The sequence below is a fragment of the Homalodisca vitripennis genome, chromosome 4, assembly GCF_021130785.1.
Source record: "Homalodisca vitripennis isolate AUS2020 chromosome 4, UT_GWSS_2.1, whole genome shotgun sequence".
Classification (NCBI taxonomy): domain Eukaryota; kingdom Metazoa; phylum Arthropoda; class Insecta; order Hemiptera; family Cicadellidae; genus Homalodisca; species Homalodisca vitripennis.
In genome coordinates, this window is record NC_060210.1 from 122,405,047 (window position 1) to 122,428,751 (window position 23,705).

Below are 23,705 nucleotides of genomic sequence, written 5' to 3' on the forward strand. Positions count from 1 at the left end.
GCCAAATCTCCCATTTTCCAAGCGAGAAAATTACCGAGCAAATGACAACTGTAATTCACCTGAAACTTGACAAGCTGCTGCTCCATAGCCTGGGGGTGGGTGAGCACTACATGCTCCGAGAGCAGCATGCCTTCTACATCGTTGATCCACTTCATCAGATTGGTTTTGGCCTCTGTATACTTCACAACTGGGCTTTTCTCATTCAACTCCCTTTGGAGATCAGCCAGTCTAAAAGAAATATAATAAAATTGATTTGATTACTTTATTTTCATTTTTTCATAAGAAAATGGCCTCCATCTGATACTATATTTGTAATAGTGATTATTCTCGAAACTGTGCAAATTTATGCTTTATTTAGACTGAACTTCATTTCCATTACACACATTATTGCTGCTGCATTTCTTCTGAGAAAAAAGTAAGTCTGAATCTTGTTATTTTCCTCTTTCTATTGACATATCTACGAGAAAATCACCACCGTTACGGCATACAACATTATTATATAAAACCAGCAGAAATGAACTCACTCATTTTAAATCAAATATAAAATAAGATGAAGCCTTTGCACAGTACATCACTGTTGTTTCAAGTGTGGAAGAACAATTGTATACTTCAACCATAGAGAGTGGTTTCAGTGATCAATCAGTTTTTAATTAAGAACTGACCTAACAAGTATAAGAATATGTCCTGTAAAAATTGTGTATTATTGCTGATATATAAAACATACATCCTTCAAGTATGTGTTGGTATTCTGAAATAAACTGGTGTGTCCTGTAACTGGAGCAATAATAATAACTAATCTACAAGTAATAATATATAAAATTGTATCAAAGTAAAATGGCATTAATTTCAGCCATGAATAAGCATAAAGTGAATTGTTACTAACAACAATACCTATTACAAAAGGCTGAAAACTAAAAATGGATTTATATACTCACTTATTTGATATGGCATTCCATTCAGAGGTTAACTTCTGGGTTTTCTCTGAGACCTCTTTTGATTCATCTCCAGTGGGGAAATTCGAACAAAAGTCTTTAGTACTCTCCTGAAGTGTGAGAAGACGGTCTTTCTGTGACTCAAGGGCCTTTATTTTTGCCTATTTCAGAAAAACATGGTTTACAATTTTTTTAAATGTAGTCAGCTTAGGAATTTTACACATTCGGGTATCAAATGGTTGAAATTTAAACTATTTGCAAAAATCAAAGAGATTTTAAATCTCTGTAAAAGACAATTAAACAGATCAGTAACTAATTTGTGCTAAACAATCTTTAATTAACAATAAAGACAAATCTAATTTAAATCGTTGCTAGTATTTGCTAAAATGTTTGTTTTTTTACACTTGTAACTACTACGTAGGTCTATATTAATAGTACATACATATCGTTCAAACTGTATTGTACTATTTTTGTACTTAAGTTAATTAAAAGAGTTATTCAGAAAATAAGGTCTGTACAGCTGTAGATAATGTAATGTTGCAGGAATATCATACTGCATATGTGCACAAAAATGTCTTGCATGTTAAACAATGTTTAAACATGTTCAAAATGTTTTTGACAATTGATCAACCTCTTGACTATTTCATAAGTTCGGTAATTTGGTTTTGTTTTTGATAGCACGTCAAGTTCATTAGCATAAATTCGTCGACAGATAAGTGAAGTGCATGATTCCAATACAATTAGTGACAGTACAGTGCGTAAGTGGATCAGAGTTTTCAAGGTCAGATGCTATAATGTGCATGATAAATTGTGACCATCACTGATCACTGAAGATTTGGTCAATTGGAAGAAGATATTCATAAAGACATAATTCAGATGTTTAACTTTAAATTTCAGCATTGGAATTACTTAATATGAGTGAAAAAAACTATGCACAAAATTGTATGAAAATTTGAAGTTTCAGAAACTGAGCTATTATAAGGAAGTTCATTACCTTTAAGAAAAGATTATCACAAGGTACGAGACGTTATAAAATAAAACTAATTGTAAGTATAATAACTATTGAATAAGCTAATTGAATGTAATGACACAGAGATATTTTTATATTAAAGAGAGTCAGATATGGCTAGATAAACTCAACAATGGTGCAGAAGCCAGTAGGCAACTATTTGTCTATACTCCTGCGTACTAGGAAAATCACTATTGAACCATAGAGCTATTACATGTTCAGCTGGTAATAGGAGGTCACTAAGATCAGCACATAACAGTCAAACCATTCATTTTATGTAGTCTCATATCATGTAATAGAAAAATCCAGTAGTTACTATTGAGGAGTAAAACTAACACTGACCACACAGTTGTCAATAGTAGCGGAGTCAGCATTATCAGTCAACCACTGACTGTACCCTTCTATCACAGACTGTACATTCCGCTGCTCCTGCTGTAGCTGCTCTCTCTGCTGTGCCTGAGCGAGGGTGTGTTGCAGCTTCTGACCTAGGCTCTCGAAACTGCTAGAGATCTCAGAGAACCGCCTCTCTTCTGCTTCTGGGGATCCTCCATCTGCAAGCAAGATTGTGGTACTGTGAGATGTATGACACAACAACCGTCAACTCCAAAATTTGTAAAAGTAACAAAATGGTTGTTCCATCCATACTTTTAGAAACTTCACAATTAATAAAAATTAAAAGGGAAAATATACCATATATAAATCAATAAAATAATAATAGATAATCTTGAAACAAAATAAATCTAACCACATAGAAAGCATAAACTTACAAAAATTATTTACTGTGTTTTATTAATTATTCTCATGCAGTATTTTAGATCACATCTTCTTTGTATACTTTATCTTTACATATGCTTTATTTTGCACATCATGATTCTTAGAATGTGGTTTCCCTACCAAAAATATAGAATTTTACATTGCTAAACGGTTTTAAAGACAACATTTTAAAATCCCATAAATTGTTATAAATCTATTATAAACCTGCTATATTTGTCTGTTGGTTGCTCCCTAGCAGTGCTGCCAACAACAGGATGAGAAATTTCCCTTTCAGTGAACCTCATCTTGAGCATAAGTAAAAATTCAGTAAAGTTTTGATTCTACCTCACATACAACCACGAACAACAACCCTGTTCACAAAGACAGCAGAGGTATAGTTACCGGTGATGATCTGCTGAATGTGGGCTTGAGCGAGTTGTGAGAGGTGGTCCATCTGGTGCTGGCGACCATGCCACTCTGCTACCAGCTGCTGCATCCTGCCACTGTCACAGTGAGAGTCTGTCAGGTGCTCTACTGTACTCCGCCACTTGTCGTACTCCGTCACCGCAGTCTCCAGCTCAGCCTGGCTTCTTCCGGCCTCCACACGTCTCCTTTTCCAGCTACCCTGGCCCTGCAGCATTATGTTCCTTATGAGTTTTTATTTTTATTCAGTAAGTATTCATGGAGGGACTCTTTATTGTTACTAATAAGTATGGTATTAAATTAAATTGTACATTACAAAAACAAACATTGTGTTTTTTTTTTTTTTCAAAAATTTATTAAGTTCTTTGGATGGATTTGCATTAGCATTCTTTCCGTTCAATCATGCAATCAAGAAGAAAACCCCTTAGACACATTCAGTTGGAACTTCTGATAGTAATAGTTGACTGCATTCAGAGTAACATAATTTATCATAATTAGAAATTTATTCATTTGGTTTGAACCCATTCTATATTATTTATGATAAATATTTTGACTGGAATATTGTAAAGGTCATACACAAAATTAGTCTTAATGTAATATCCAATATTGTATTTAACATATACATCATATACTTTCTACTTTATAAATTATATTAGACCTACAAGAACCAGACTTAATCTGTTTATGAATGCGTACACATATTGGTAAATTATGACAGCTGCTGAGTGTGTATTTGGCCAGTCAACAGACCATGAATATATTAAAGTGTGTCAGATTCTTAGCTAAATTAATTAATTAATGGAAAATGCCGAGCGTCCATTCATTGATAAAATTTTAAACCGATTAAGAATGTTTCTGAAAAGTTTTAAATAAAATATTTGCAATGAAGAAGAGAGCCAGAAAAACCATAAGTGTTTAAATTCATTTTTTGACTATGATTGATTAAATAAATAAAGTAAACAGTTGAATTTAACTAATTCAATAGTTTATTTATGATCAATTTTTTTAAAGTAATTAGTACTCACGTCTGAGGAAGGTGAGGTCTCCTCCCAAGCTAAACTACTGCTGACAGTGGCTGAGCTGTCTCCTATCATTGGAGTCACCTCAAATCCAGAATTTGTAATCTGTTGTTCAAAACACATTAATGAGTTAGCAAATGATGATATTATGAGGTTATCAATATAATGTACCAACAGGCAGTTAGAGCCAAAACTCACTCTCTGGGACTGCATTTCCATGATCATGACAAGAGCGTCCCAGCGATCCTGCAGAGCCTCTATCTTCTCCAGGTCTCCGCCACCCCCCGGGGGGTGACATCCTTGTGCTCAGATCCTGGGCCGCCTCCTGAATATTCACTAGCCTCTTCTGTTGAGCGTCCATTTGCTGCCTTAGAATCTAAAATGAAAAGTAACAAACTTTAGCAAAGTGGCTAGCTATTCACATTTGATTAAATTAGTTGCAGCTTACCTTCCATTAAAAAAAATGCTTGAATAAAACTAAATTATCTGTAGCTCATATTTGTAATTAAGTACCTACAACAGAGTGCTCTTAAGAGCAAATTGCCAAGATTTTATATTTAACTTAAAAGCCTCTATCTACATTATTTACTGACTGATTTTTATGTTTTATGGGTCAAAATGTTTCTAATTAAATTTTAAAACTTTTATTAAACATTTTAAAATCTTGCTGTGTTTTACGTTATTAACCTTAATATCTGATATGATTATCTAATACTAGTTTTTCTCTTGGTTTAAAACTGCACCAAAACCTACAGTGCCAAATTTAAATATTTAATCGCTATTGGTTTTGAAATAAAATCTAAACAATAAATACATTCAGAGATGGTGAACGAAAAACTACTGATAAATGTTCATATTGCATTTTTTGTTTCAAAGAACATGAAGAACAAATCGTCAAAAGATCACTGAAAAGTTTCTGTATTCTGTATAAATCTGAAGTATAACTCACATTGAGAATTCATTACAATCTCCTCTGATAATATTTACAGCAAGCAAAATTCAAGTCAATCGATTCCAATTTTTCGTTACACTCTTATTAAGGTTTCATTACCTTTAAAGAATTTGTACTTTTTCATACCATGCAAAGGTTACAAAAGACTACTACAATCCCAAAAGTACCTGGAGTTGTTTGATCCTATCCAGAATGACTCCCATCTCAGTGGCAGGCTCAGCCTCCATCTGCTTCAGCACTGTTTCCTTGGACTGCAGCCAGTTCTGCAACCAGGTGACCTGGTCGTGAAGATGGCTAGCAGTGGAGGTCAGCTGCTGCAGTAGAGTCCCTCGCTCTTCCGTCCATTGGCAGATGTGCTCCCAACGTTCTCCCAGTGCTGCCAACTGGTCCTCCATTGCAGAGTACACTACAAACAGAGCAATTGTACTAACTAATAAACAAAATAAATTGGACAAATCATCACACAGTATGCTATAATTTTAATATCTAAATGGTTATCTAATAAGATCTTCTTAATTTTTATACCAATCCAAAGAACAAAAATGGATTTGTCAATAAAATTGTTTGCCGGAGTGGACTTTCAATAAAATATTAAACTAACACTTTTCAAATCAGAATTCTATCTCTCTGTGATGTGGGAGTCTCCTGTTTACGATGGAGCAGACCTCTCTGTGAGTCTACAAGTTTGTATCTGTGCTGGTACAGAATCTAAACTATGATGTTGGATACCTATTTATTCATACCTGAAAATGCAGCTTTTTTCATGTACTTTTTGCAAATTTAACTTTTTACGGATTTGTTTTTCTTCTAAAATAATTATAAGATTCCCTAAATTGAACCTTAATAACTACAATATTATTTAACATTTTTTTATTTATATTACTTCATGTATAACAATAACAAGTAGAAATACAAAACACTTTTGCTTAACAGGTTTCACTGATGCATGTAAAATTTCAAGCCAATTGCTAATTCCATTAGATTACATGTGTTACTATGTCACATCTTAAAATTCCATACAATTGTACCATGTTTGTTCACAAATTTATTTTTTTTAAATTTTTTTGTTGCTATCATGGTTTCCTATAAGACTATAAAAGTGTTCACTAACGCTCGGCCAAATCCCATGGAGTAAAATGCACCATCATTTAACTAGATGTTGCTTATATAGAAATAAAGCTTCATGCAAAATATCCAGTCAATAGATCAGTATATTCTAGAGTTATGCGGACAGACAGAAATTAAATTTTTCTAGATCCTCAAGTGAAAGGCTTCGCTATTGCTCAGCCAATAAAGCATTATTATTTAACAAATTTCTCATAACAAAGCATTCCTCTAACATCTTTCTTATAAAAATAGTTTTTCTTGAAAAAAATCTATCTGAACAGGTAAGAATTAATGCAAACAACATTACAACAAACATTACCTCAATAATACATAAAGGAAAAATTCACACGAAGTTCACAATTAATTGTTAAAAGGTGAAGCTTAATCTGTGTTAAAAAGTTATAGTGAAGCTTTTTCTCCAGCACACACGAATAGCACCAAGGTAGCTCCTGTTGTAGTAATAGCAGCAATCATAGAGGCACTCCAAGCAATTGTCATGATGGCTTCAGAATGGCAATAGCATAACTGGTAGTCAATTGGATGAGTGCAGAATCTTGTTTGGTCCAATATTGAGTAGCTTGATGTATTTCAAGACGTGAGATTAACATGAAGTAACAAAAAGTTACTAAATAAAAGTAATGAAAACAGGAAGTACTCACTATTATCTGCAGCGTTATCGTCTACAACAACAACCAGATTGCACAATGCATCTACGGTCTTCTGCTGGCATTGAAGGTCTTGCTGAAGCTCACAATGAGTGGCCAGCTGACTGTGCAGGTCCGACAGGTCTGGACCAGTTTGTGACATACGGGAGATCCGGTCCTCGGTGGCAGTCAGCCACTCTCGTAGAGACTCCAGTTGCTTCTGCTGAGCACCCATCAGCAGCCCATGGATACTGCAACAAACAACTCTCAACAGCTGTAACTGGGAGTGGTGACATACTGACTGTGAAGTGGGAAAGCTTGAATATTCTGAACCATCTTAACTTCAGATCTGGTCTTCAGTGCATATGAGCCACTCTCACAGCAACTCTTCCTCTGCTGAGCAAACATCATATTCCTCTCATCTCACTTACTGTAATTCGGTCCGCATGACCAACTGATGGTACAGCACTGGACATTTGGAAGATACCTCTTGTTGACAGTCAGCTTGTTTTACAGAGTTTGGACACCACAGCACACAATGCTCAGTTATCCCGTTGTAACTCATAGTTCATTATGCAGATTTCAAAGAAATGAACCTATTTGCAAGATACAGATTTGGTTCTCAGACAACTAGTTAGTCACTCCTAGAGCTAATTTGCTGTTAAATTTAGTTCTCAGACATGTAGTTAGTCACTCCTAATGCTTATCTACTGTTATATCTGGTTCTCAGACAACTAATCAGTCACTCCAAGAGCTAATCTACCCATCGGCTACTCATGGATGGAGCAAGACACATCTCTCAACAGTCCTGCAACAACTCTATATCAGTGAAATCTTGTCCAGCAAAAGGTCATACTATTAGTACAAAAAACCAGTAAGAACATCTAAATAATTAAAAACAAAAAAAATCAAAACTGAAAAATAATACTAAAGAAAGGTAATGATGTGATCTATATCTTTACATTGTACAGTATTTTATTTCAGTACCTTGCTTGCTTCTCCATGGCTTTCAGGCGTAAAGCTTCCCATCTGGAATTCAGCAACCTCATTTGCACTCTGACCTCGTCCTCCTCATCTCTGTTCAAACCTCCCTCAGACAACATTCTTGCTCCCTCCTCTAGTACTGCCCCCACTCCCTCCTGATGTCCAGACAACTCTAACAGGAACCCCTGTAGACAGCAAGATTTATTGTAGTATGACAAATTGTGTATAATATCCTTCTGCCAGCTTTATCACAGGTTCAACTGTCAGAAAAATAGTGAAATAGGGTGATAATAAATCTTATTTTTTACAGTTTCATAATATTAAAAAGTTTTTGTAATTTTCAACTTCATAATGAGTTTTTTTACATAAAACATGTAAGTTAAAGGTAATTTTACTCCGTACCTAACTAAACGTAAATAATCACAACTACGATAGCTGCATGGTGGCAATATAAACTGTTTTCATGGGTACCAATAAACATGGTGATTTGTAAGTTAAATTTAACAGAAACTTTTAAAACCTCAACAAATTTTTAGATATTTTACTTTGTTATTGGCCTGTTTACTGCTGTTTTAAATGTAGATTTAGATAGAGTATCAAATTTAAAAATAAATATAGTAAAATTTTCATGTTAGTTCTTTTATAACCACATCAATGCTCTCAAAAAACATGAGCTACAAACAATTTTGATCTTACAGAATGGTGAGTGATTAATTCATCCAGTATGAAACACTTATTTTTATAAATAACTAGCTGTTTCCCACGGCTTTGCACGTTTTTCGTAAGCTTTGCCCGTGTATGTGAACTTCTGGTTTAATTGAATTATATTTACAACGCTGATGTAGAGTTTGCCTTGTTGCCACGATCAAGAAAATATGTTTATGTTTATAGCCATTGTGCACGTACATGTACTTTATTATAAAGTGGTCTAACACTTAAACTTTAAGTTCAATCAGAAATGTATCTTAAAGATAAATATACATAATAACTTAGCGCCTTCAAATAGTGTTTGGCTATGTAATATACGTAACTGTCTCCTAATTGCAGTTTATAGTGTGCAAGCGCTTTGAGACCTTTTATTTTTTGCAGCGCCGCTTGGTGGTGAGTTACATCAATGGGCATAGCTTACAAACCTTCTCCGTGAAAAAATATGTATATATACAAATTTTCATAATGGTCTGTCTAATATTTTGCGATTCCATAAAGGACAAACACACAAACATTCATTTATATATATATACTAGCGGGCCCGGCGCGCTTTGCTGCGCATTTCAATAATTTTTTGCAAAAGTTGCCCGCGGCTTCGCACGCAATTTCCCGTTGAAAACAGTACACTATATTCACTTATTCTTTTTCTATCACATTCTAAACATTGCTGAGATAATTGATAGTCGTTCCATCGTGAGCCTCTTGGGCGTATTATGAAGGTATGTACCATATTCCTGCCTCTATCTAGCTGTTACCCACGGCTTCGCACGCAAATCTTAAGAACCGAAGTCCTTATATTACTTAGTAAATTTTTTTTTTACTATAATAAATTTTAGATTAAATTAGTTATATCTCCGATGCCACAATTGAGCTTGCTTTGTTGTCTCGATCGAGAGAATATGTACACACGGAGTTTTGAGAACCATACTTCTGTCAAAAAAAACAACTAAGGTTGATTTTATAACATTCTTTATATTTGTAGCCAACGTAAGATAGTAATTATGATATCTGCATTACTCTTCTGATCAAGCATGAGCATGGTTTATATTAAATAAATATTGCAGTTAAAGGTGAATTTTTACGTCAAATTTGAATTGTATTATCTGGATAGTAAAGTCTATGTTTAACAGTGATTGCAAAAACAGTTTAAACAAAATTTGTCGTTTCTCTTAAGCTTACTCTATGCTTTAAAACTATAAGTGTAATATATGTTTACAAAGAACAGCTGATTAAAAATTTGAAAAGACGTTAACATATGTTTGCTGCAATGCATTTCTTATGGGTATTTCTGTAACCAGTGGGGCGGAATCCTGAATCGGGAAAGGGATGGGCATAGCTTATAAACCTTCTCCGTGGAAAAATACATATACGTACAAATTTTCATCATGATCGGTCCAATAGTTCACGATTCCATAAAGGACAAACATACAAACATTCATTTTTATATATATAGATAGATATATATATATAAGTATATAAATAAAGTGGACAATCTGAACACAGTGGTTGTTCTACTTATAGCAACCTACAACAATATTAAGAGCTATATTTCCCAAATTAAAACTAATTACTTTTTGCAGTAATAGTAAATTTATTATTTACAATGCAAAACGTTCTTGTTTAGCAAAATAATTTATTAATATACATCAACACTTATATTTATATATTTTTTTTAAACTATGAGCAGCCATATTAAAAGCAAGAAGGTTACAAGGAAAAATCAGAATAATTTTATTTGATAAATTCCAATTTCATTTAACTGATAAATGAAATCAGTTCATTTTCTAAAATTTCAGTGCACAAATTTTATAGAACTCTTTTCAAACGGCAGGACATATTAAAAAAAATTGTGTTTTAGGTGACTATTTTTGTGTACCTCGTGAGAGTGAAAATGTTCCTTGATAGTCTCGAGATCAGCCTCCGCCAACATGAGGTCCTGACTGAGCCGGTCCTCAGCCTCCAGTAGCCAGGTGAGGACTTCCTCCATCGCAACCTGGTAACCACCGAGTTCCACAGAGGCGTTGGTGGCCAGACTTACCGGCCTTGATGTCCGGGCCTCCGCCTCGCCCAGCACACCCTGTCATTGATACATAACTCATTTCAGAACATAGGAACTATCAACGACCACAACAAAGCCTACAGCAAGCGCGAATTTTACCAAATGTTTGTAATGATAGAAATCATGCCTTACTGTACAATAACATTACCAATATTGTGTGATATGTAATATGAACCATCACATTTTGTCAGTGAAATTTTATCTTCGATTTTAATAAAATTATTGAAACTCCATGGTAGAAACTAATCATGTGCAGAATCAATGTGTATGCCCTGTATAGCGTAGTTAACATCATTGTTGGACAACTCCAACAATATGCAAAGCATTGAGTATACAACTAATACAATGCAATATTTACTACACAATATTAATAAAGGTACAGTGGTGTTTGGAGAAACAGTTTTCCTCACTCACGCACTCGGCTGCAAAGTTAAAATTTTGTGAAACATTGCTGGTACACATTCTGGTGTCATGTACAAACAAGCATGTGGCAACTGATGCAAAAAACAAGCAGGCACAGAATTTTGTATGTATTTTATCACATTACTATTACAATCTGTCAATGCATTTGCATACTACAGTCCTTTGAAATAGTACAGTGAGTGCTGTGCCAAGCAATAGAGTAGTGATTGTTTTGCTACTCTGTTTGAATTTAGATTTTAGTTAAATAAAATGTCTAAAAAAGTGGACAGAGAAAAACCGTTTCAATCATTTATTTGAAATTACAAAATTGCATACACCGATCAGAACAGCTTAATGAAATGCTAGTTTTAAATTAATAAATCAGGAAGTAGACCTAATAACTTTTGAAGGAGTTTAAATTGTATTTATTATATAACAAATTTTTAGAATAATATACATTAGGGGTGTGTTAGTGGCAGTGTTGCACAATTCTTGAGAAGGGTAGTGTTACCAATACAAGGAACAGATGGGGATCTGAAAAGTCTGATTTTAGTGTTACGCAATTAAGGGACCACCCCTTATGATGTTCCAAAACCGGTGAAACATATACTTACCTCAGGCAGTGGAGAGGCGAGGGAGCTGCTAGTATCTGACTGCAGGAAGTCGAGGCTTGTCACCTCCAGGGACGAGTGGGGGAGAGACTGGAAGAGGCACATGACGTACATCATAACTGACTTCTTGTCCGGAACTGACGTGTTCACATCTGTAAATACCACGTGATACTATATATTCACTTGAACTTTGTTAAAAGGTTTTGCTGTTAAAATTTCATTTAAAAGTACAGTACATAAATGGGTAGTTTGGTCTTATAAATGAGATAAGGGGATGTAGCAGCTTGGAGAAGCACTTTTGTAAAGTTAATGCTTTCTATTTATAATTAAATATATTAAAATAATAAGCAATTTTAAATTTAAATAAATAGAACAAATTCCTTTAATTGTGTAGCATGTTATGTAGTATTAATGAATACACTTCACGAATACAAGGTTCATAAGCTGTTTCCTGGAAATAGCTTCTTGATAAGTGATTTTTATAAAATAGAGAAGGTATTTGTACAAATTTGAATCAAAATGGAAAAACCTCCATATCTTATCTCCAATTTCACACTACAGTAATCCTCATTCTTCAGGAGCTACATCTCTTGGTATGATTACACCTGTGAAGCACAAAAGTTGCTGGTGGCAGCATCCTACAGGACGGTGACCAATGCTATAAGTCTTCAGTCTGCACACATTCGGTAGTCACCATATCAGTGGTCAGGAACTTTGATAGGCTTTCACCTTTTCCAGAGTGCGCAAGCGCATCCCCTTCCCCCAGCCCAGCTTCCAACTGGCCGATGCCACGAGCGTGTCAACCAGGGTAGGAGTGCAAATTTTCTCCCACACATCAGTGCAAATAGTGTGTGGTCCGGCAGTCTGCCCACCAGGCCTCCCTACCAACTCACAGAGACTTGTGGGTTACGTTCCTATCAACATACTGTGGGGACACCGGCATCCAAAAACAGGGTTAAAAGCTTAGACTGGCACTTTGTAATAATAATATAAAACTGAAATAGATGATGAAACTACAATAAATTTTAAAAAAAACACAGCCATATTCTGTACTTTATGAATTCTGTCAATACATTTTCTCAAAATGCAAAAACATTAGGAACTTTCAGTCAATCAATGCATGTACATTAACACATTAACTGCATGGATGCACATCACCCATCACTACTAATCACACTATCCTAAATGTTGCAGTGAACGTGTTAGCATCATGTCATATAGATAGAAATATATCATAGTTTAACATGTTGACTGCAACGGGTGCATATCATTACTAATCACACTATCACACACTATCATAAGTGTCACAGTGAAAGTGTTTACATCATATAATCTAGATAGAGATGTACCATAGTTAACCACATTGACTGTGTAGACGCACATCACCAGTACTCTCAGTATCCTAAAGTCAGTACATGAGTCGTGTCACAGTGAAGGTGTTAATGGCCATCAATTACTGCAAGGCCAATGCAAGATAAATGAATATGAAAGAGAATAACCTGTCCTTGGATAGGATGAGAAAACCATTGAAACTCTCTCGTACAGTTGATGCCAACTTATTTTAGGATGTCAATTCGGCGTAACTTAGAAAGCCAATGCAAGAAACGCAGTATGGCACTTGACGTAATATACAAATTTATTTGGCTTGTTGCAGAGATTACCTATGAAGTATTCTGAATGTCATTTGTGATATGGAAATGTATAACGAGGCGTGACTGTAACAAATCCGGAACTCATACTTCTGGTGCCATATAGAGCCTACATAATTAAATTTACAGCCAAGAGATACGTACAGTGAGATGTGCAAATAACTGAAAATACTATAGTCGGTGAACCCGTATAGTTATACTAAAGGTTGTAATATACAACCATATAAATCAAGAACATACGAGATAGTCCAGGAGCCAAGAGTTAATTTACATTGAATAAAGCACACAACTTGGTTTTACTTAATACCAATGGAGAAATTCCCACAAACAAAGAAATTGATTATGTGTCAATTGATTAGGTAGGGAAAATATGATCTGAGAAATAATTATCATTTCATATTTTAACCTTTTTGATACCCTACACCAAAACTAATGTAGCTGACAACCAATGGTGTGGTGCTTGTAATTTAAATGTAAGAAATACATCGTTAGCAAGTACTGTAGTAAATAAAATCTGATAAATCTGAGAATATGAGGTGGGTAAGTGTCTTCTTCTTTAGTCTTACAATTCTAAACTCTAACTAATGTATGTTGTACTGGTATCTAAAGTAATACTAACATACTTCAAAATTAAAATATACTTGTAACTCTCAACATGTTCTGAGTACTAAATTACTGATGGTATAATTTAACACGGAGCGTACTATACTCTTGTTAATTTTATAGAGTAACCTAAACCAAATTGCCATATCAAAATAAACTATTGATCCATTGTTTATGCTCAATCATAATTGAATTTAGATGCTGATATAAAATGTTTGTTTTACCTTATCAAACAAGACACTACACCCCTCTGTATCAATACATAAAACTCCAGAACTCCAGTAATGATAGGCAGTAACCTTTTATTAGGAACCGACGGTCTTATTAAAATTGTGTCTTTACCTAACCATCTATCCTTCCATCTGTCAGTCCATCCATCTACCTATCTGTCAGAGGGATAACTCTTAATGGAAAGGTCTGAGATATTTGAAATTTGATATAGGTTCCTCTTGTCCTAAGAAAGCCATTGATTGTGGGGCCTAAAATATGGGGCTAATATATATATTGCATTTACTAGTGGTATTTGCTTTCATAACATGGTTTCAAAGAGTTTAATATTTTAAATTTTTGTTAATAAAATAGAGCTAAAAGTATATTAATTCTATATTTCTCATAAAATCTAATCTAGAATTACAAACCTTCAGGATCAAGAAGTTTTTCAATTCCAAACTGCTCCTGTGCGATACGGAATGCATGTTCCAGTCTTGCATTGGGGTGGCGACGGGTGACATTGGCAAAATCGAACAAATCCGGCCTGAAGTGATGTAGAAGGGCATTGAACGCGAGGCCGTCTGACCATGATGTTGTGAAGTTCCTCACATCCACCCCGGAATAGTTCTGTTAAAAAATAGATCAAATTAATAAATCTGGTCTGAAGTGATGTTGAAGAGCATTGAACACCAGGCCATCTGACCATGATGTTGTGAAGTTCCTCACATCCACTCCAGAACAGTTCTATTACAAAATAGATCAAATATTATAATAAATCCGGCCTGAAGTGTTGTAGAAGGGCGTTGAAAGCCGTCTGACCACGATGTTGTGAAGTTCCTCACATCCACACCAGAACAGTTCTGTTACAAAATAGATCAAATATTATAATATAGAGTATATCACATATTTACACAATTTATAACTTTCAGAATTAATTTTCTCTGGTGTTATTGCTAAATTAATTTTTATGTTATTAAATCCATCATAGTAAATAAATACTAAAACAATATTAGAACACCAATCAAAACGGTGAACGGTGGCGGATTGGAGGTTTCATGTTCAAGGTATAAATTTACAATTTTTTTTAAAAGATTTTACTGTATGTATATAAACTTTTGTAAAGTAAATGCAGTAATTTATTTTATGCTACATATTTTTGTGTGAAATTTTCATAAGAATACCAGAAATATTATATCTATCTAAACAATGAAAACAAAGAAAGGATAATAAATTTAATAATTTGTAACACTACGATTAAAACATTATAATATACATTTTTTTATTAGTTGCATATATTCATAACAAATTAATGCTGTATAACATGTAATATTTCTTACTTTAAGTTTTATATCAAGTAAATCATGGATGATTTAAACTCAACGTTACAAGAGAAACCAACTGTTGTAGCTTACTAAACCACTTTAGCATATTGGTGTGAGCAAAGAAAGTTTGCAAACTTCATATTATCTTCAATTTGAGATGATTTGTTGCTTATTCAAAGTTCTCCAGTAATTTCATGATGGGTTTCTGGTGTAATGTGCTTTTATTAACACACACAAATCCATTGATCGGTCTGAATTTGTTTTTATTTGCTCATAAATGTGTGTGTTGGGAGTTATTTGTTTAACTTTACACATTTTTGCATATTTACATCGTAATTAATTGTGTTGAATTCTTTAGTACAATCTTGCATAAAATAATTATATTAAAGAAGGAATTTTCCTTAACAAACTAATAAGAGTAAAATAATGTTCTCCAACATTCAAACAGATTTATATTTCGATTTAGATTGTACTAAAATCTGTAATAGTAATTGTAATAGATATAAAAATATTTCAAAAATTCAAAACAGAATTGTGGGGTGTAAGAAATATTAATTAATGCATGAATAATCACTTAAAATGTTTCTGTTTAATTTATTTCGTCTGAAATTGCACTGAACACTGAATCAATAAACGTATTGTAACACTTCCATATGCATCTATTGCATACAAGTAGAAACAAGTCTCTAATTCAGTTTAAAATATTAATTGCTTAGTCACAAACATTTGGCAAAGTTGTAATTCTAAAAACTAAAGATTAAATGCAATACTACATTGTGAATGATCAGACCTGAGTGTTCTGCCTGCACCATGCCAGCAATGTCTTCTCCAGGTTGGTCTGCTGGAGCTCTGACATCAGATCTTTCAAATGGTAATGTACCTGCAGACAGATAAGTTTTGTAACTGTGCAGAAGGTTAAATTTATAAACACTTTTATTTGCATAGCCAAAAATAATGTTCGCCTACATAATACAATACCCAGGTCATAATCCCATTAGTGCCAATTAATGAGCTACTACTTACTGTATGGATGTATATAAGAGAACTGGCTCAGGGTGCTCAAGCTCCCCCCCCCCCCAAATTTTAAAAGGCAACTATTAAATTTGCACCCAGTAGTTTTTTTTTTTTTTTAAGCTAGAACACCTTTATGAGGTCTTAAAGCTCAATAATTTCCTGTAGGAAAATTCCTGTTCCCCTATTTCTTGAGGGTATTTTACAAACTACCCTGTATGTCAGCCTTCTCCCACCACAAAAAAAAAACTTTCTGTTTGGATATGTTTCTATTTTTAACTTTATGATAAAATGTATCCTTACAGCTCTTTAAGATACAATTTCTGAAGACAGACAAAATAGAAAAAAAAATTTAAAACAGTATATTGGAGATATCTTACAATTAAATCAAAGGAAACATGATTGAAGATAAGGATATGATTTTTTTTACGGTCAAGTTTGAAAGATGACTGGAGGGAGAGACTTTTTTTATTTGTAACAAAATATAATTTACATTAAGGAAATAGTTTTGTTGATATGTCATTTTCTTAAATTATATACATTTCATTAATTAATAAAAAACATGTTTTTCTCTGAATCTATACATTATATAAACAATGTAAAAACTTCATGTTTTTATCAACAGTAGTTTTTATTTGGGCCTGATGACAAGATTGCTTAAATTTGCTAGGTACTTCAAATGTCTGTAATTCCTGGTGGAGTGGTAAAATCTTTTTCAGCTTTATCTGTCTTTAAGGAAATTACGGTAAGGGCTATGAATTTAAAACATACAAATATTCTCCTAACCAAAAAATGAATGCATCCCCAATGCTTCCTCCTTCCCAGAATGATATTGCCTCTTGATTGGCAGAATCCTTTTTTACGTAGGCTAAGTCATGTGTTTATTATGATATGTATCCTCATTCACAGAAAATTTAGTCAACATCTCATTTCAGGCTTTTGAAATGACAAGAGATCCTTCAGAAATTCTATTTCCAAATTTTCTTTCAGAAAATTTTTCTTATTCCTTAGTGGCACATTATACAGTGACCCAAGAGAGACAAGTAATTCCTTTTTATTTAAAGACAGCCTATTAATTAAATTTATATTAATGTGGCCATTTTGTTTGCTAAGGTGGAACAATCAATATTTGGTATTTTGTTGGGTTCATTCTTTTAATGTATTAATATTTCTTGTCATCTTTTGAACATTTCTTTTCTAACAAACAAGAAAATAGAAGAAAACGTTTTTGTTTATCAATCAGAAATTTTAGCTATTTAAAACGGTATTTAAGGATACAAGGGCGGATTTAGTATTGATTTTCAGGAGAGGTCAACTTAGTTTTAATCAGGTCTACAGAAACAGGCAGAAGATATGCAATTTTTACAGTATGGAAATGAAAGATGACTTAGGCAGTAACATGATTTTTATTGACATAAAATGTAAAGATTATATACATAAATCATCATCTTATATATGCCAAGGTTACAATGAGGGTAGGCAAGAAGCCTATGACTGTTCATAAAATCCTTCTTCTCAGCACAAACAGCACCTGTTGTTCTTTGATACAGAAGACGCACATTCAGATTTGCAATAGCATTTCCTTCCACAGTTCCTCCTGATTCCATACATGGTTAACAGTCTTCATACAACAAACTAATTTCCCATCTCCTCGCAAACTTTGTATTAAAAACTCAATGTTCATTTTATTAATTCCTTTAAAAAATTATGGTGTTGCCATTTTTCACAACAGACAAAATTTTTATTTTACTTATTGCCTTTTCAAAATTATGAAATGCTCCACCACTGACAGTAATATACTTGAAAAATATTGCCTCCAATAAAAGTGTTACTGATTTATTGTTTCACTGAACGATAGCAAATGTCCGAAAAAATCCAGTTTCCTTCACAATCCTTCCATCGTCAAAAATAAACTTCAAACAAAGAATGCCTCCAAAATAGTGTTTTAATTACTCTATATTTTACTAACTATGCTCCAGATGCATTCTTAATAAGTCTAATTGCTCATGAAAAATTTATTTTACACAGGTACAAAAAATATACAAATGTAGAATATTTCGAAAAATATGTAGCTACAGAAATAACATTACTTGAAAAACTTCAGCTACCAATTATACTAAAGACAAATAAGTGAAGAAAATAAAAAATTTCCAAAACTAAATAGAATATAAAATATCATATATTTTTATATACATGTTTTTTGTGCCTCTTTTGTTAGTCAGCATCTAGAATCAATAGTCCCCCTTAATTACATCACTGGAAGTAAAGTACTTGAATTTGTTCATTCATCAGTTAAGGGGAACTGTGCACACACATAACACAGCAAGGTGTGACACCGCATTAATTACCATCCACAATCGTGGGCGGTTAAAAATTATAAAAATAGTCTTCAGCTTGCGATAAGGATAGAGAGAGAATTGTTAATTATGGAAACTTTATCATTCGTGAAAAACCATTTAGAAAAGTAGGTAGCCTAACTTACTTTATAGTCATGATCTGTATCATATTTTTGTTTTAAAATATTCTGAATAATTCAATTTTTGAGAACTAATATGAAACTCAGCAACAAACTTGAATTTCTCTACACAAATTTTTGTACTTTTGTCATTAAGAAATATATTATCAAGAGAAAATATAATTAGTAAACAAACCTAGTTCAAATTCAAATAGATGTTGAATGGATGAATATAATATTGATTTTTTGTATGTATTTTTATCAAAATACTATATGATACTGTATGTTTAAATTTATTTGACAAATTCATATTTCGTCTGTGAACTTTATTACAAATTTTGTTTTTCTAACTAACAGATTGTTCAAGAACATATACCTGCTTAGATATTTATTAGAACAAACAAGCACTAATATGACTGAGTGCATCTAACATATTATATTGTTAAATTTTGTTCACACGGTTGTGAAAACTATTAATTATATTGTTGGTAAACGTTCTGTAAAGAACATACACAAAATAATATTTCTTCTTTGATTTCATCAATGCTAAATGAAACAATTGTTATGGTACATAAAAGAAAAAAAATAATTTCATAAATGAGTATATGATGTATAATCTGCCTAAATCTTTATTTGTATACAATTAACAAACAACATGTTGAATACATAGTATTTTAAATGAACAACTAACACGTATGTTTTTTGTCTGTACAAGATGCCAATTCAATTATTACAAAAACAATTATCTTATGAGCATTACTTTATTCAAAATGGATTTATGGCATAACAAATATCAATTTCTTCAATAAATACTACAGGAAAAAGTTATGTTGGTTCAAATTTAAATAAAAACGTGGTTTGAGAAAATATTTTTGTGTTGTGCACTGTACAAATTTAAAGTTCAGTTTATGTACAGAACACAACTATATTTTTAGTTTACTAAATTATTATTAATAATTAATTAATAGAACTTACCTGCCAGTGTAAAATAATGCTCCAAACAAGACCCAATGTCAATTTTGGGTTGCCATCTACTATATCATTACTACTTATATTTACAAGTTTTACCTGAAACAAAATTTCAAATTAATAATTACTATTTAGTAATACATAGCGCAACTAGTATATAACAGTGTAGTATTACTGTTTCATTATGAATAGAAAATTAATAAAGTGTTTTCCTTAAATTGATAAATAACACCATAAAATAACCTGTAAATTAGTTATTTAAAATTATTATTGTATTTTAAACACTATTATTTTTTATAACAACCCATTTACCCATTAAACTCAAGTAGGGTATTTTACATTTCAAGTAATTTCAGGGCGAGAACTATTCCTTTAAATTCCAGTGATGGATGATTAATAACTTATTTATTGCACATTGATGAGGATAAGGTTTATAGATTTTAGATTTTATCTAACATGAGTTTATGTTTGTGAAACCATAAATGATGGAATAAAATGTAATCCAACTGATCACTTGTGATCTAGTTTTTACTATATCAGAATAAGAAAAGAAAAAAATATTATCCACTTCATACTACAATAATTTCATGACTTCATCAACAGTCCATTCATGATTTAATTCTATGTCACATTTTTGTTTTTAAATAATAAGGTAGTGTAAGTTCGTTGTACTGTATATATTCAATATAATTATTATACATAAAAAATGGTGGGAAATATGGTAAAAAACTAATATTTCATTAACACAATTAAACTGATTCCAAGGATTACAGACAACTTAAAACATCACATTGTCTGTTAATCCCACATAATGTACACAAATTACATAAATACAAATTATGTTAATTTCACATGTCTACTAATTTATCAAGACTATACATTTTTTTATTACTGTGTATTTAATGAAATATACTTGACAGATGTCGCAATGAAGGTGGTAATAAGCAATACCCTTCATATTATTAAGTATCGATATATTATACAGCAAACTGGTATTACTATGATTATTCAGTACATAATTAGAAATTATTTACAATTAGTATGTAAATAAAATATTGTGTAATTTATATGGGGAATACTTACATTATTTTGTTCAAGGACTTGAAGTGCTCTGTTCACATTGTTTAGATGATGGACTCGCATCCTACCTTTTTCTCTTTTCTGTGGTAAAAAAGCATAAATAATTAATGTCTTGTAATACTGAATAATATTACGTATATGTTTGTGGGAAATGTATTTATTAAAGTAAAGCTTTACATATAACCATAATCATATTAAATAATATTGTATATGTTTGTGGGAAATGTATTTATTAAAGTAAAGCTTCTTTTAATTTTCAATCTTTTTCCTATATACTATCGATATGTGCAACAGATTAACTCAACGATCAATAGAAGATCTTAGGACAATATGACAGGTGGAGGTAGTGCTGAAAACTTCCACAGTCATGGACAAGACTTTAAAACGTCAATCTATAATTGGGACTCTAGATGTTTACATTTAATGAAACTCACAACAATTAATTAAGTATCAAATTCAATAATTATTTATCTTTTAATTTAGAGATAGCTGTACAATATTTGGATGTATTACTTATTGGGGGGATGGAAGGTAACATAACCTAAAACATGTGCTCTTCTACTACCATTGCCTTCTGCCCATCTTCTCAGATGACCTATAGTTACCATCTTCTTTCATACCAAGCCTCAGGTGTTCTTAATGCTTCCTCGCAATGCTCTGTAAGAAAACCTGTCCTTAAGGTCTGATAACTTCTCAGCTTGCTTCTACTCTTAGTTCACAATCAGTTTTAATTGTCTCTGCCTCAGGTTACTGTTCCCAATGTTTCCTATTAGGCTGACTTCAGTTCCTTCAGTTTCCTTGTAACAAACACAGTCCCCCATCCTGGTTCAGGTCGTATTAGGTTTGTCAATACTCCTTTTCTTCTAATTGGTCAGCTTCTTCCATTCTTTCAACTCCTACTGTTCTTCCAACATTTAGAGTAAGGAGAGGTTTTATTTTTTCACCCCTCATCATTGAGGGTCTCCTTACAGTTTAACACCACATCAGGGTTTACAACAGGAGAGTTCATTATTCTGATTGCTGCTTGACGTCTAACAGACTGTCTATATACTGCTTCCTGTATTTCCTATTAACTGTGGTAAACTGTGCTTATGCTCCAATGATTCGCACCTCTACCTGAATAGCGATTAATTGGTGATTCTCACAAAATTTTAGAGTGCTGGATCCAAGGACCATACATTCCTGTTCCAGTTTACACATAAAAGATGGTAGTATATTAATACAAATAATAACAAAGCTTTTTGTTACTTCTTGTAAAAATCATGATAATTACAAGGATTTAAACACAATTTTGCAGCTCTTACGACTTTTTCTCATAACATTTAAATTAAATAAAAGGAAATATATCCAAATTTGAAAATTTGAACTGTTTAATATATTTCTACAAGAAAGAATTTATGATTTTCTTGTATATATTAAAATGTACTAAGCCTGTCACAGGTAAGTGCCATAGTTAAGTGGCGTCTCTGATTTCTGTCTACAAAGCACAACAGAGAAGCACTTAATATAAAAGCATTTCCAAATTTACCTGAGAAGAGCTGTGCTGAAATGTTTACCCATTTACTGGGCTCTCAATAACAGTTCCTTACATCGGCTAATTCATTATTTTCTTCTGTATACACCGATTACTGCTAATTAATTTACGTTTAAATTTTGATTCAATTAATTACATTAATTCAAACCAGATTTAAGTGTACAGTTATAAAATTAATTTTGTGATGAGTACTGTAATGTAAATTATATGTTTGAAATCTTGAAAAGGCTTAATACTATTCAATTTTAAAGTTTATTTTTCAGTACATAATACGTGGTCAACATATGTGTACATCATACCTAACAAAGAAACTATATACCTCCTCCGCACACAACCGCATTATTTAAAAATCTTCAGTCACAACCAGCTTTTTACGTTGGATAATCCAAATTATTGTTTAGTAACTTTAAAAAAATCTAAATGTAATGTAAAACATACTGAACAAATTCTAATAACCTACAAAAATTTTGAAAACATTAGTTCTGAAATTCCAACAGCAAAAGCATTCCAATTTTTTTAGTACGGTATAGTTTTGTCTACACTAGACAAAACAACCAGTTTTAGAATTACAACATTTGTGAGCTTGATTTCTGCAAGCGTCATTTTAACCGACTGTAAACCTAAACACGGTCCACATGTGTGTGTGTGTGGTTACAATGAAACATATTTTAGGAAATCAACGGATCCAAGTGGCAATGCGCCCAGAATTTATTCACATTTTGGCAACCCCTAATACGTTACATCTCTGTTTAACCGTGAGGCAGCTCTAAGGTCACAGCCCTCACAATTTGCATAAATCATCCTTACATACACAGTCAGAGTTTACTTTCACACAGAGTGAGAGAGTAGAGTAGATACGGAAAACAAGATTTATCCAAAACTTAAATTATTTAGAGAAAGATCACATTCAACTCAAGATCATTCTTGAAATCAGGTATTGGAATTCACTTAGCACTATCCGATTTCAGTACTTGAAAACTAATCATTATTTCAACAGAATAGAAGAAAGGGTCACAAAAGTTTTGATCAGCCTAAGACTTGTTATTCTACAAAACTTAAGACAACAGGCAACAATTCGATCAACCTGTTATTCTACAAAACTTAGAGCTACCTATAACAGAGAACTCTTCATGGTCCCATTATTTATTGCAAAGGGAAATGTGTTTTACCAAAAAGAGGGTGGCTGACCCAGAACAAGTGAAGAAAACATTCTGATTACATCAGCATCCAGACAGTGACAATGCCAGATTTCAAAGTTCTTACATAAAA

General features: G+C 32.7%; 1 protein-coding gene across 7 annotated transcripts in view; it reads right to left on the minus strand.

The window, feature by feature from the left end:
- The window catches only part of LOC124360069 (dystrophin, isoforms A/C/F/G/H-like), a 1,186,422-nt gene that overhangs the window by 1,096,929 nt on the left and 65,788 nt on the right, over positions 1 to 23,705 (minus strand). For 6 of the 7 annotated variants that reach the window (XM_046813339.1, XM_046813338.1, XM_046813340.1 and 3 more), the window contains exons 1-6: positions 4,335 to 4,421; positions 4,143 to 4,241; positions 3,097 to 3,325; positions 2,284 to 2,492; positions 936 to 1,093; positions 60 to 228 (exon numbers count right to left, since the gene is read on the minus strand). In XM_046813339.1, coding sequence (XP_046669295.1) covers positions 60 to 228; positions 936 to 1,093; positions 2,284 to 2,492; positions 3,097 to 3,325; positions 4,143 to 4,241; positions 4,335 to 4,361 — 891 coding nt within the window. In that variant the 5' untranslated portion in view covers positions 4,362 to 4,421. Of the gene's footprint in view, positions 1 to 59; positions 229 to 935; positions 1,094 to 2,283; positions 2,493 to 3,096; positions 3,326 to 4,142; positions 4,242 to 4,334; positions 4,422 to 4,442; positions 4,513 to 5,255; positions 5,495 to 6,854; positions 7,091 to 7,826; positions 8,009 to 10,407; positions 10,609 to 11,606; positions 11,756 to 14,493; positions 14,693 to 16,177; positions 16,268 to 19,828; positions 19,922 to 20,905; positions 20,984 to 23,705 lie in introns of those variants that run through there. The other variant, XM_046813341.1, reaches the window with a different exon arrangement.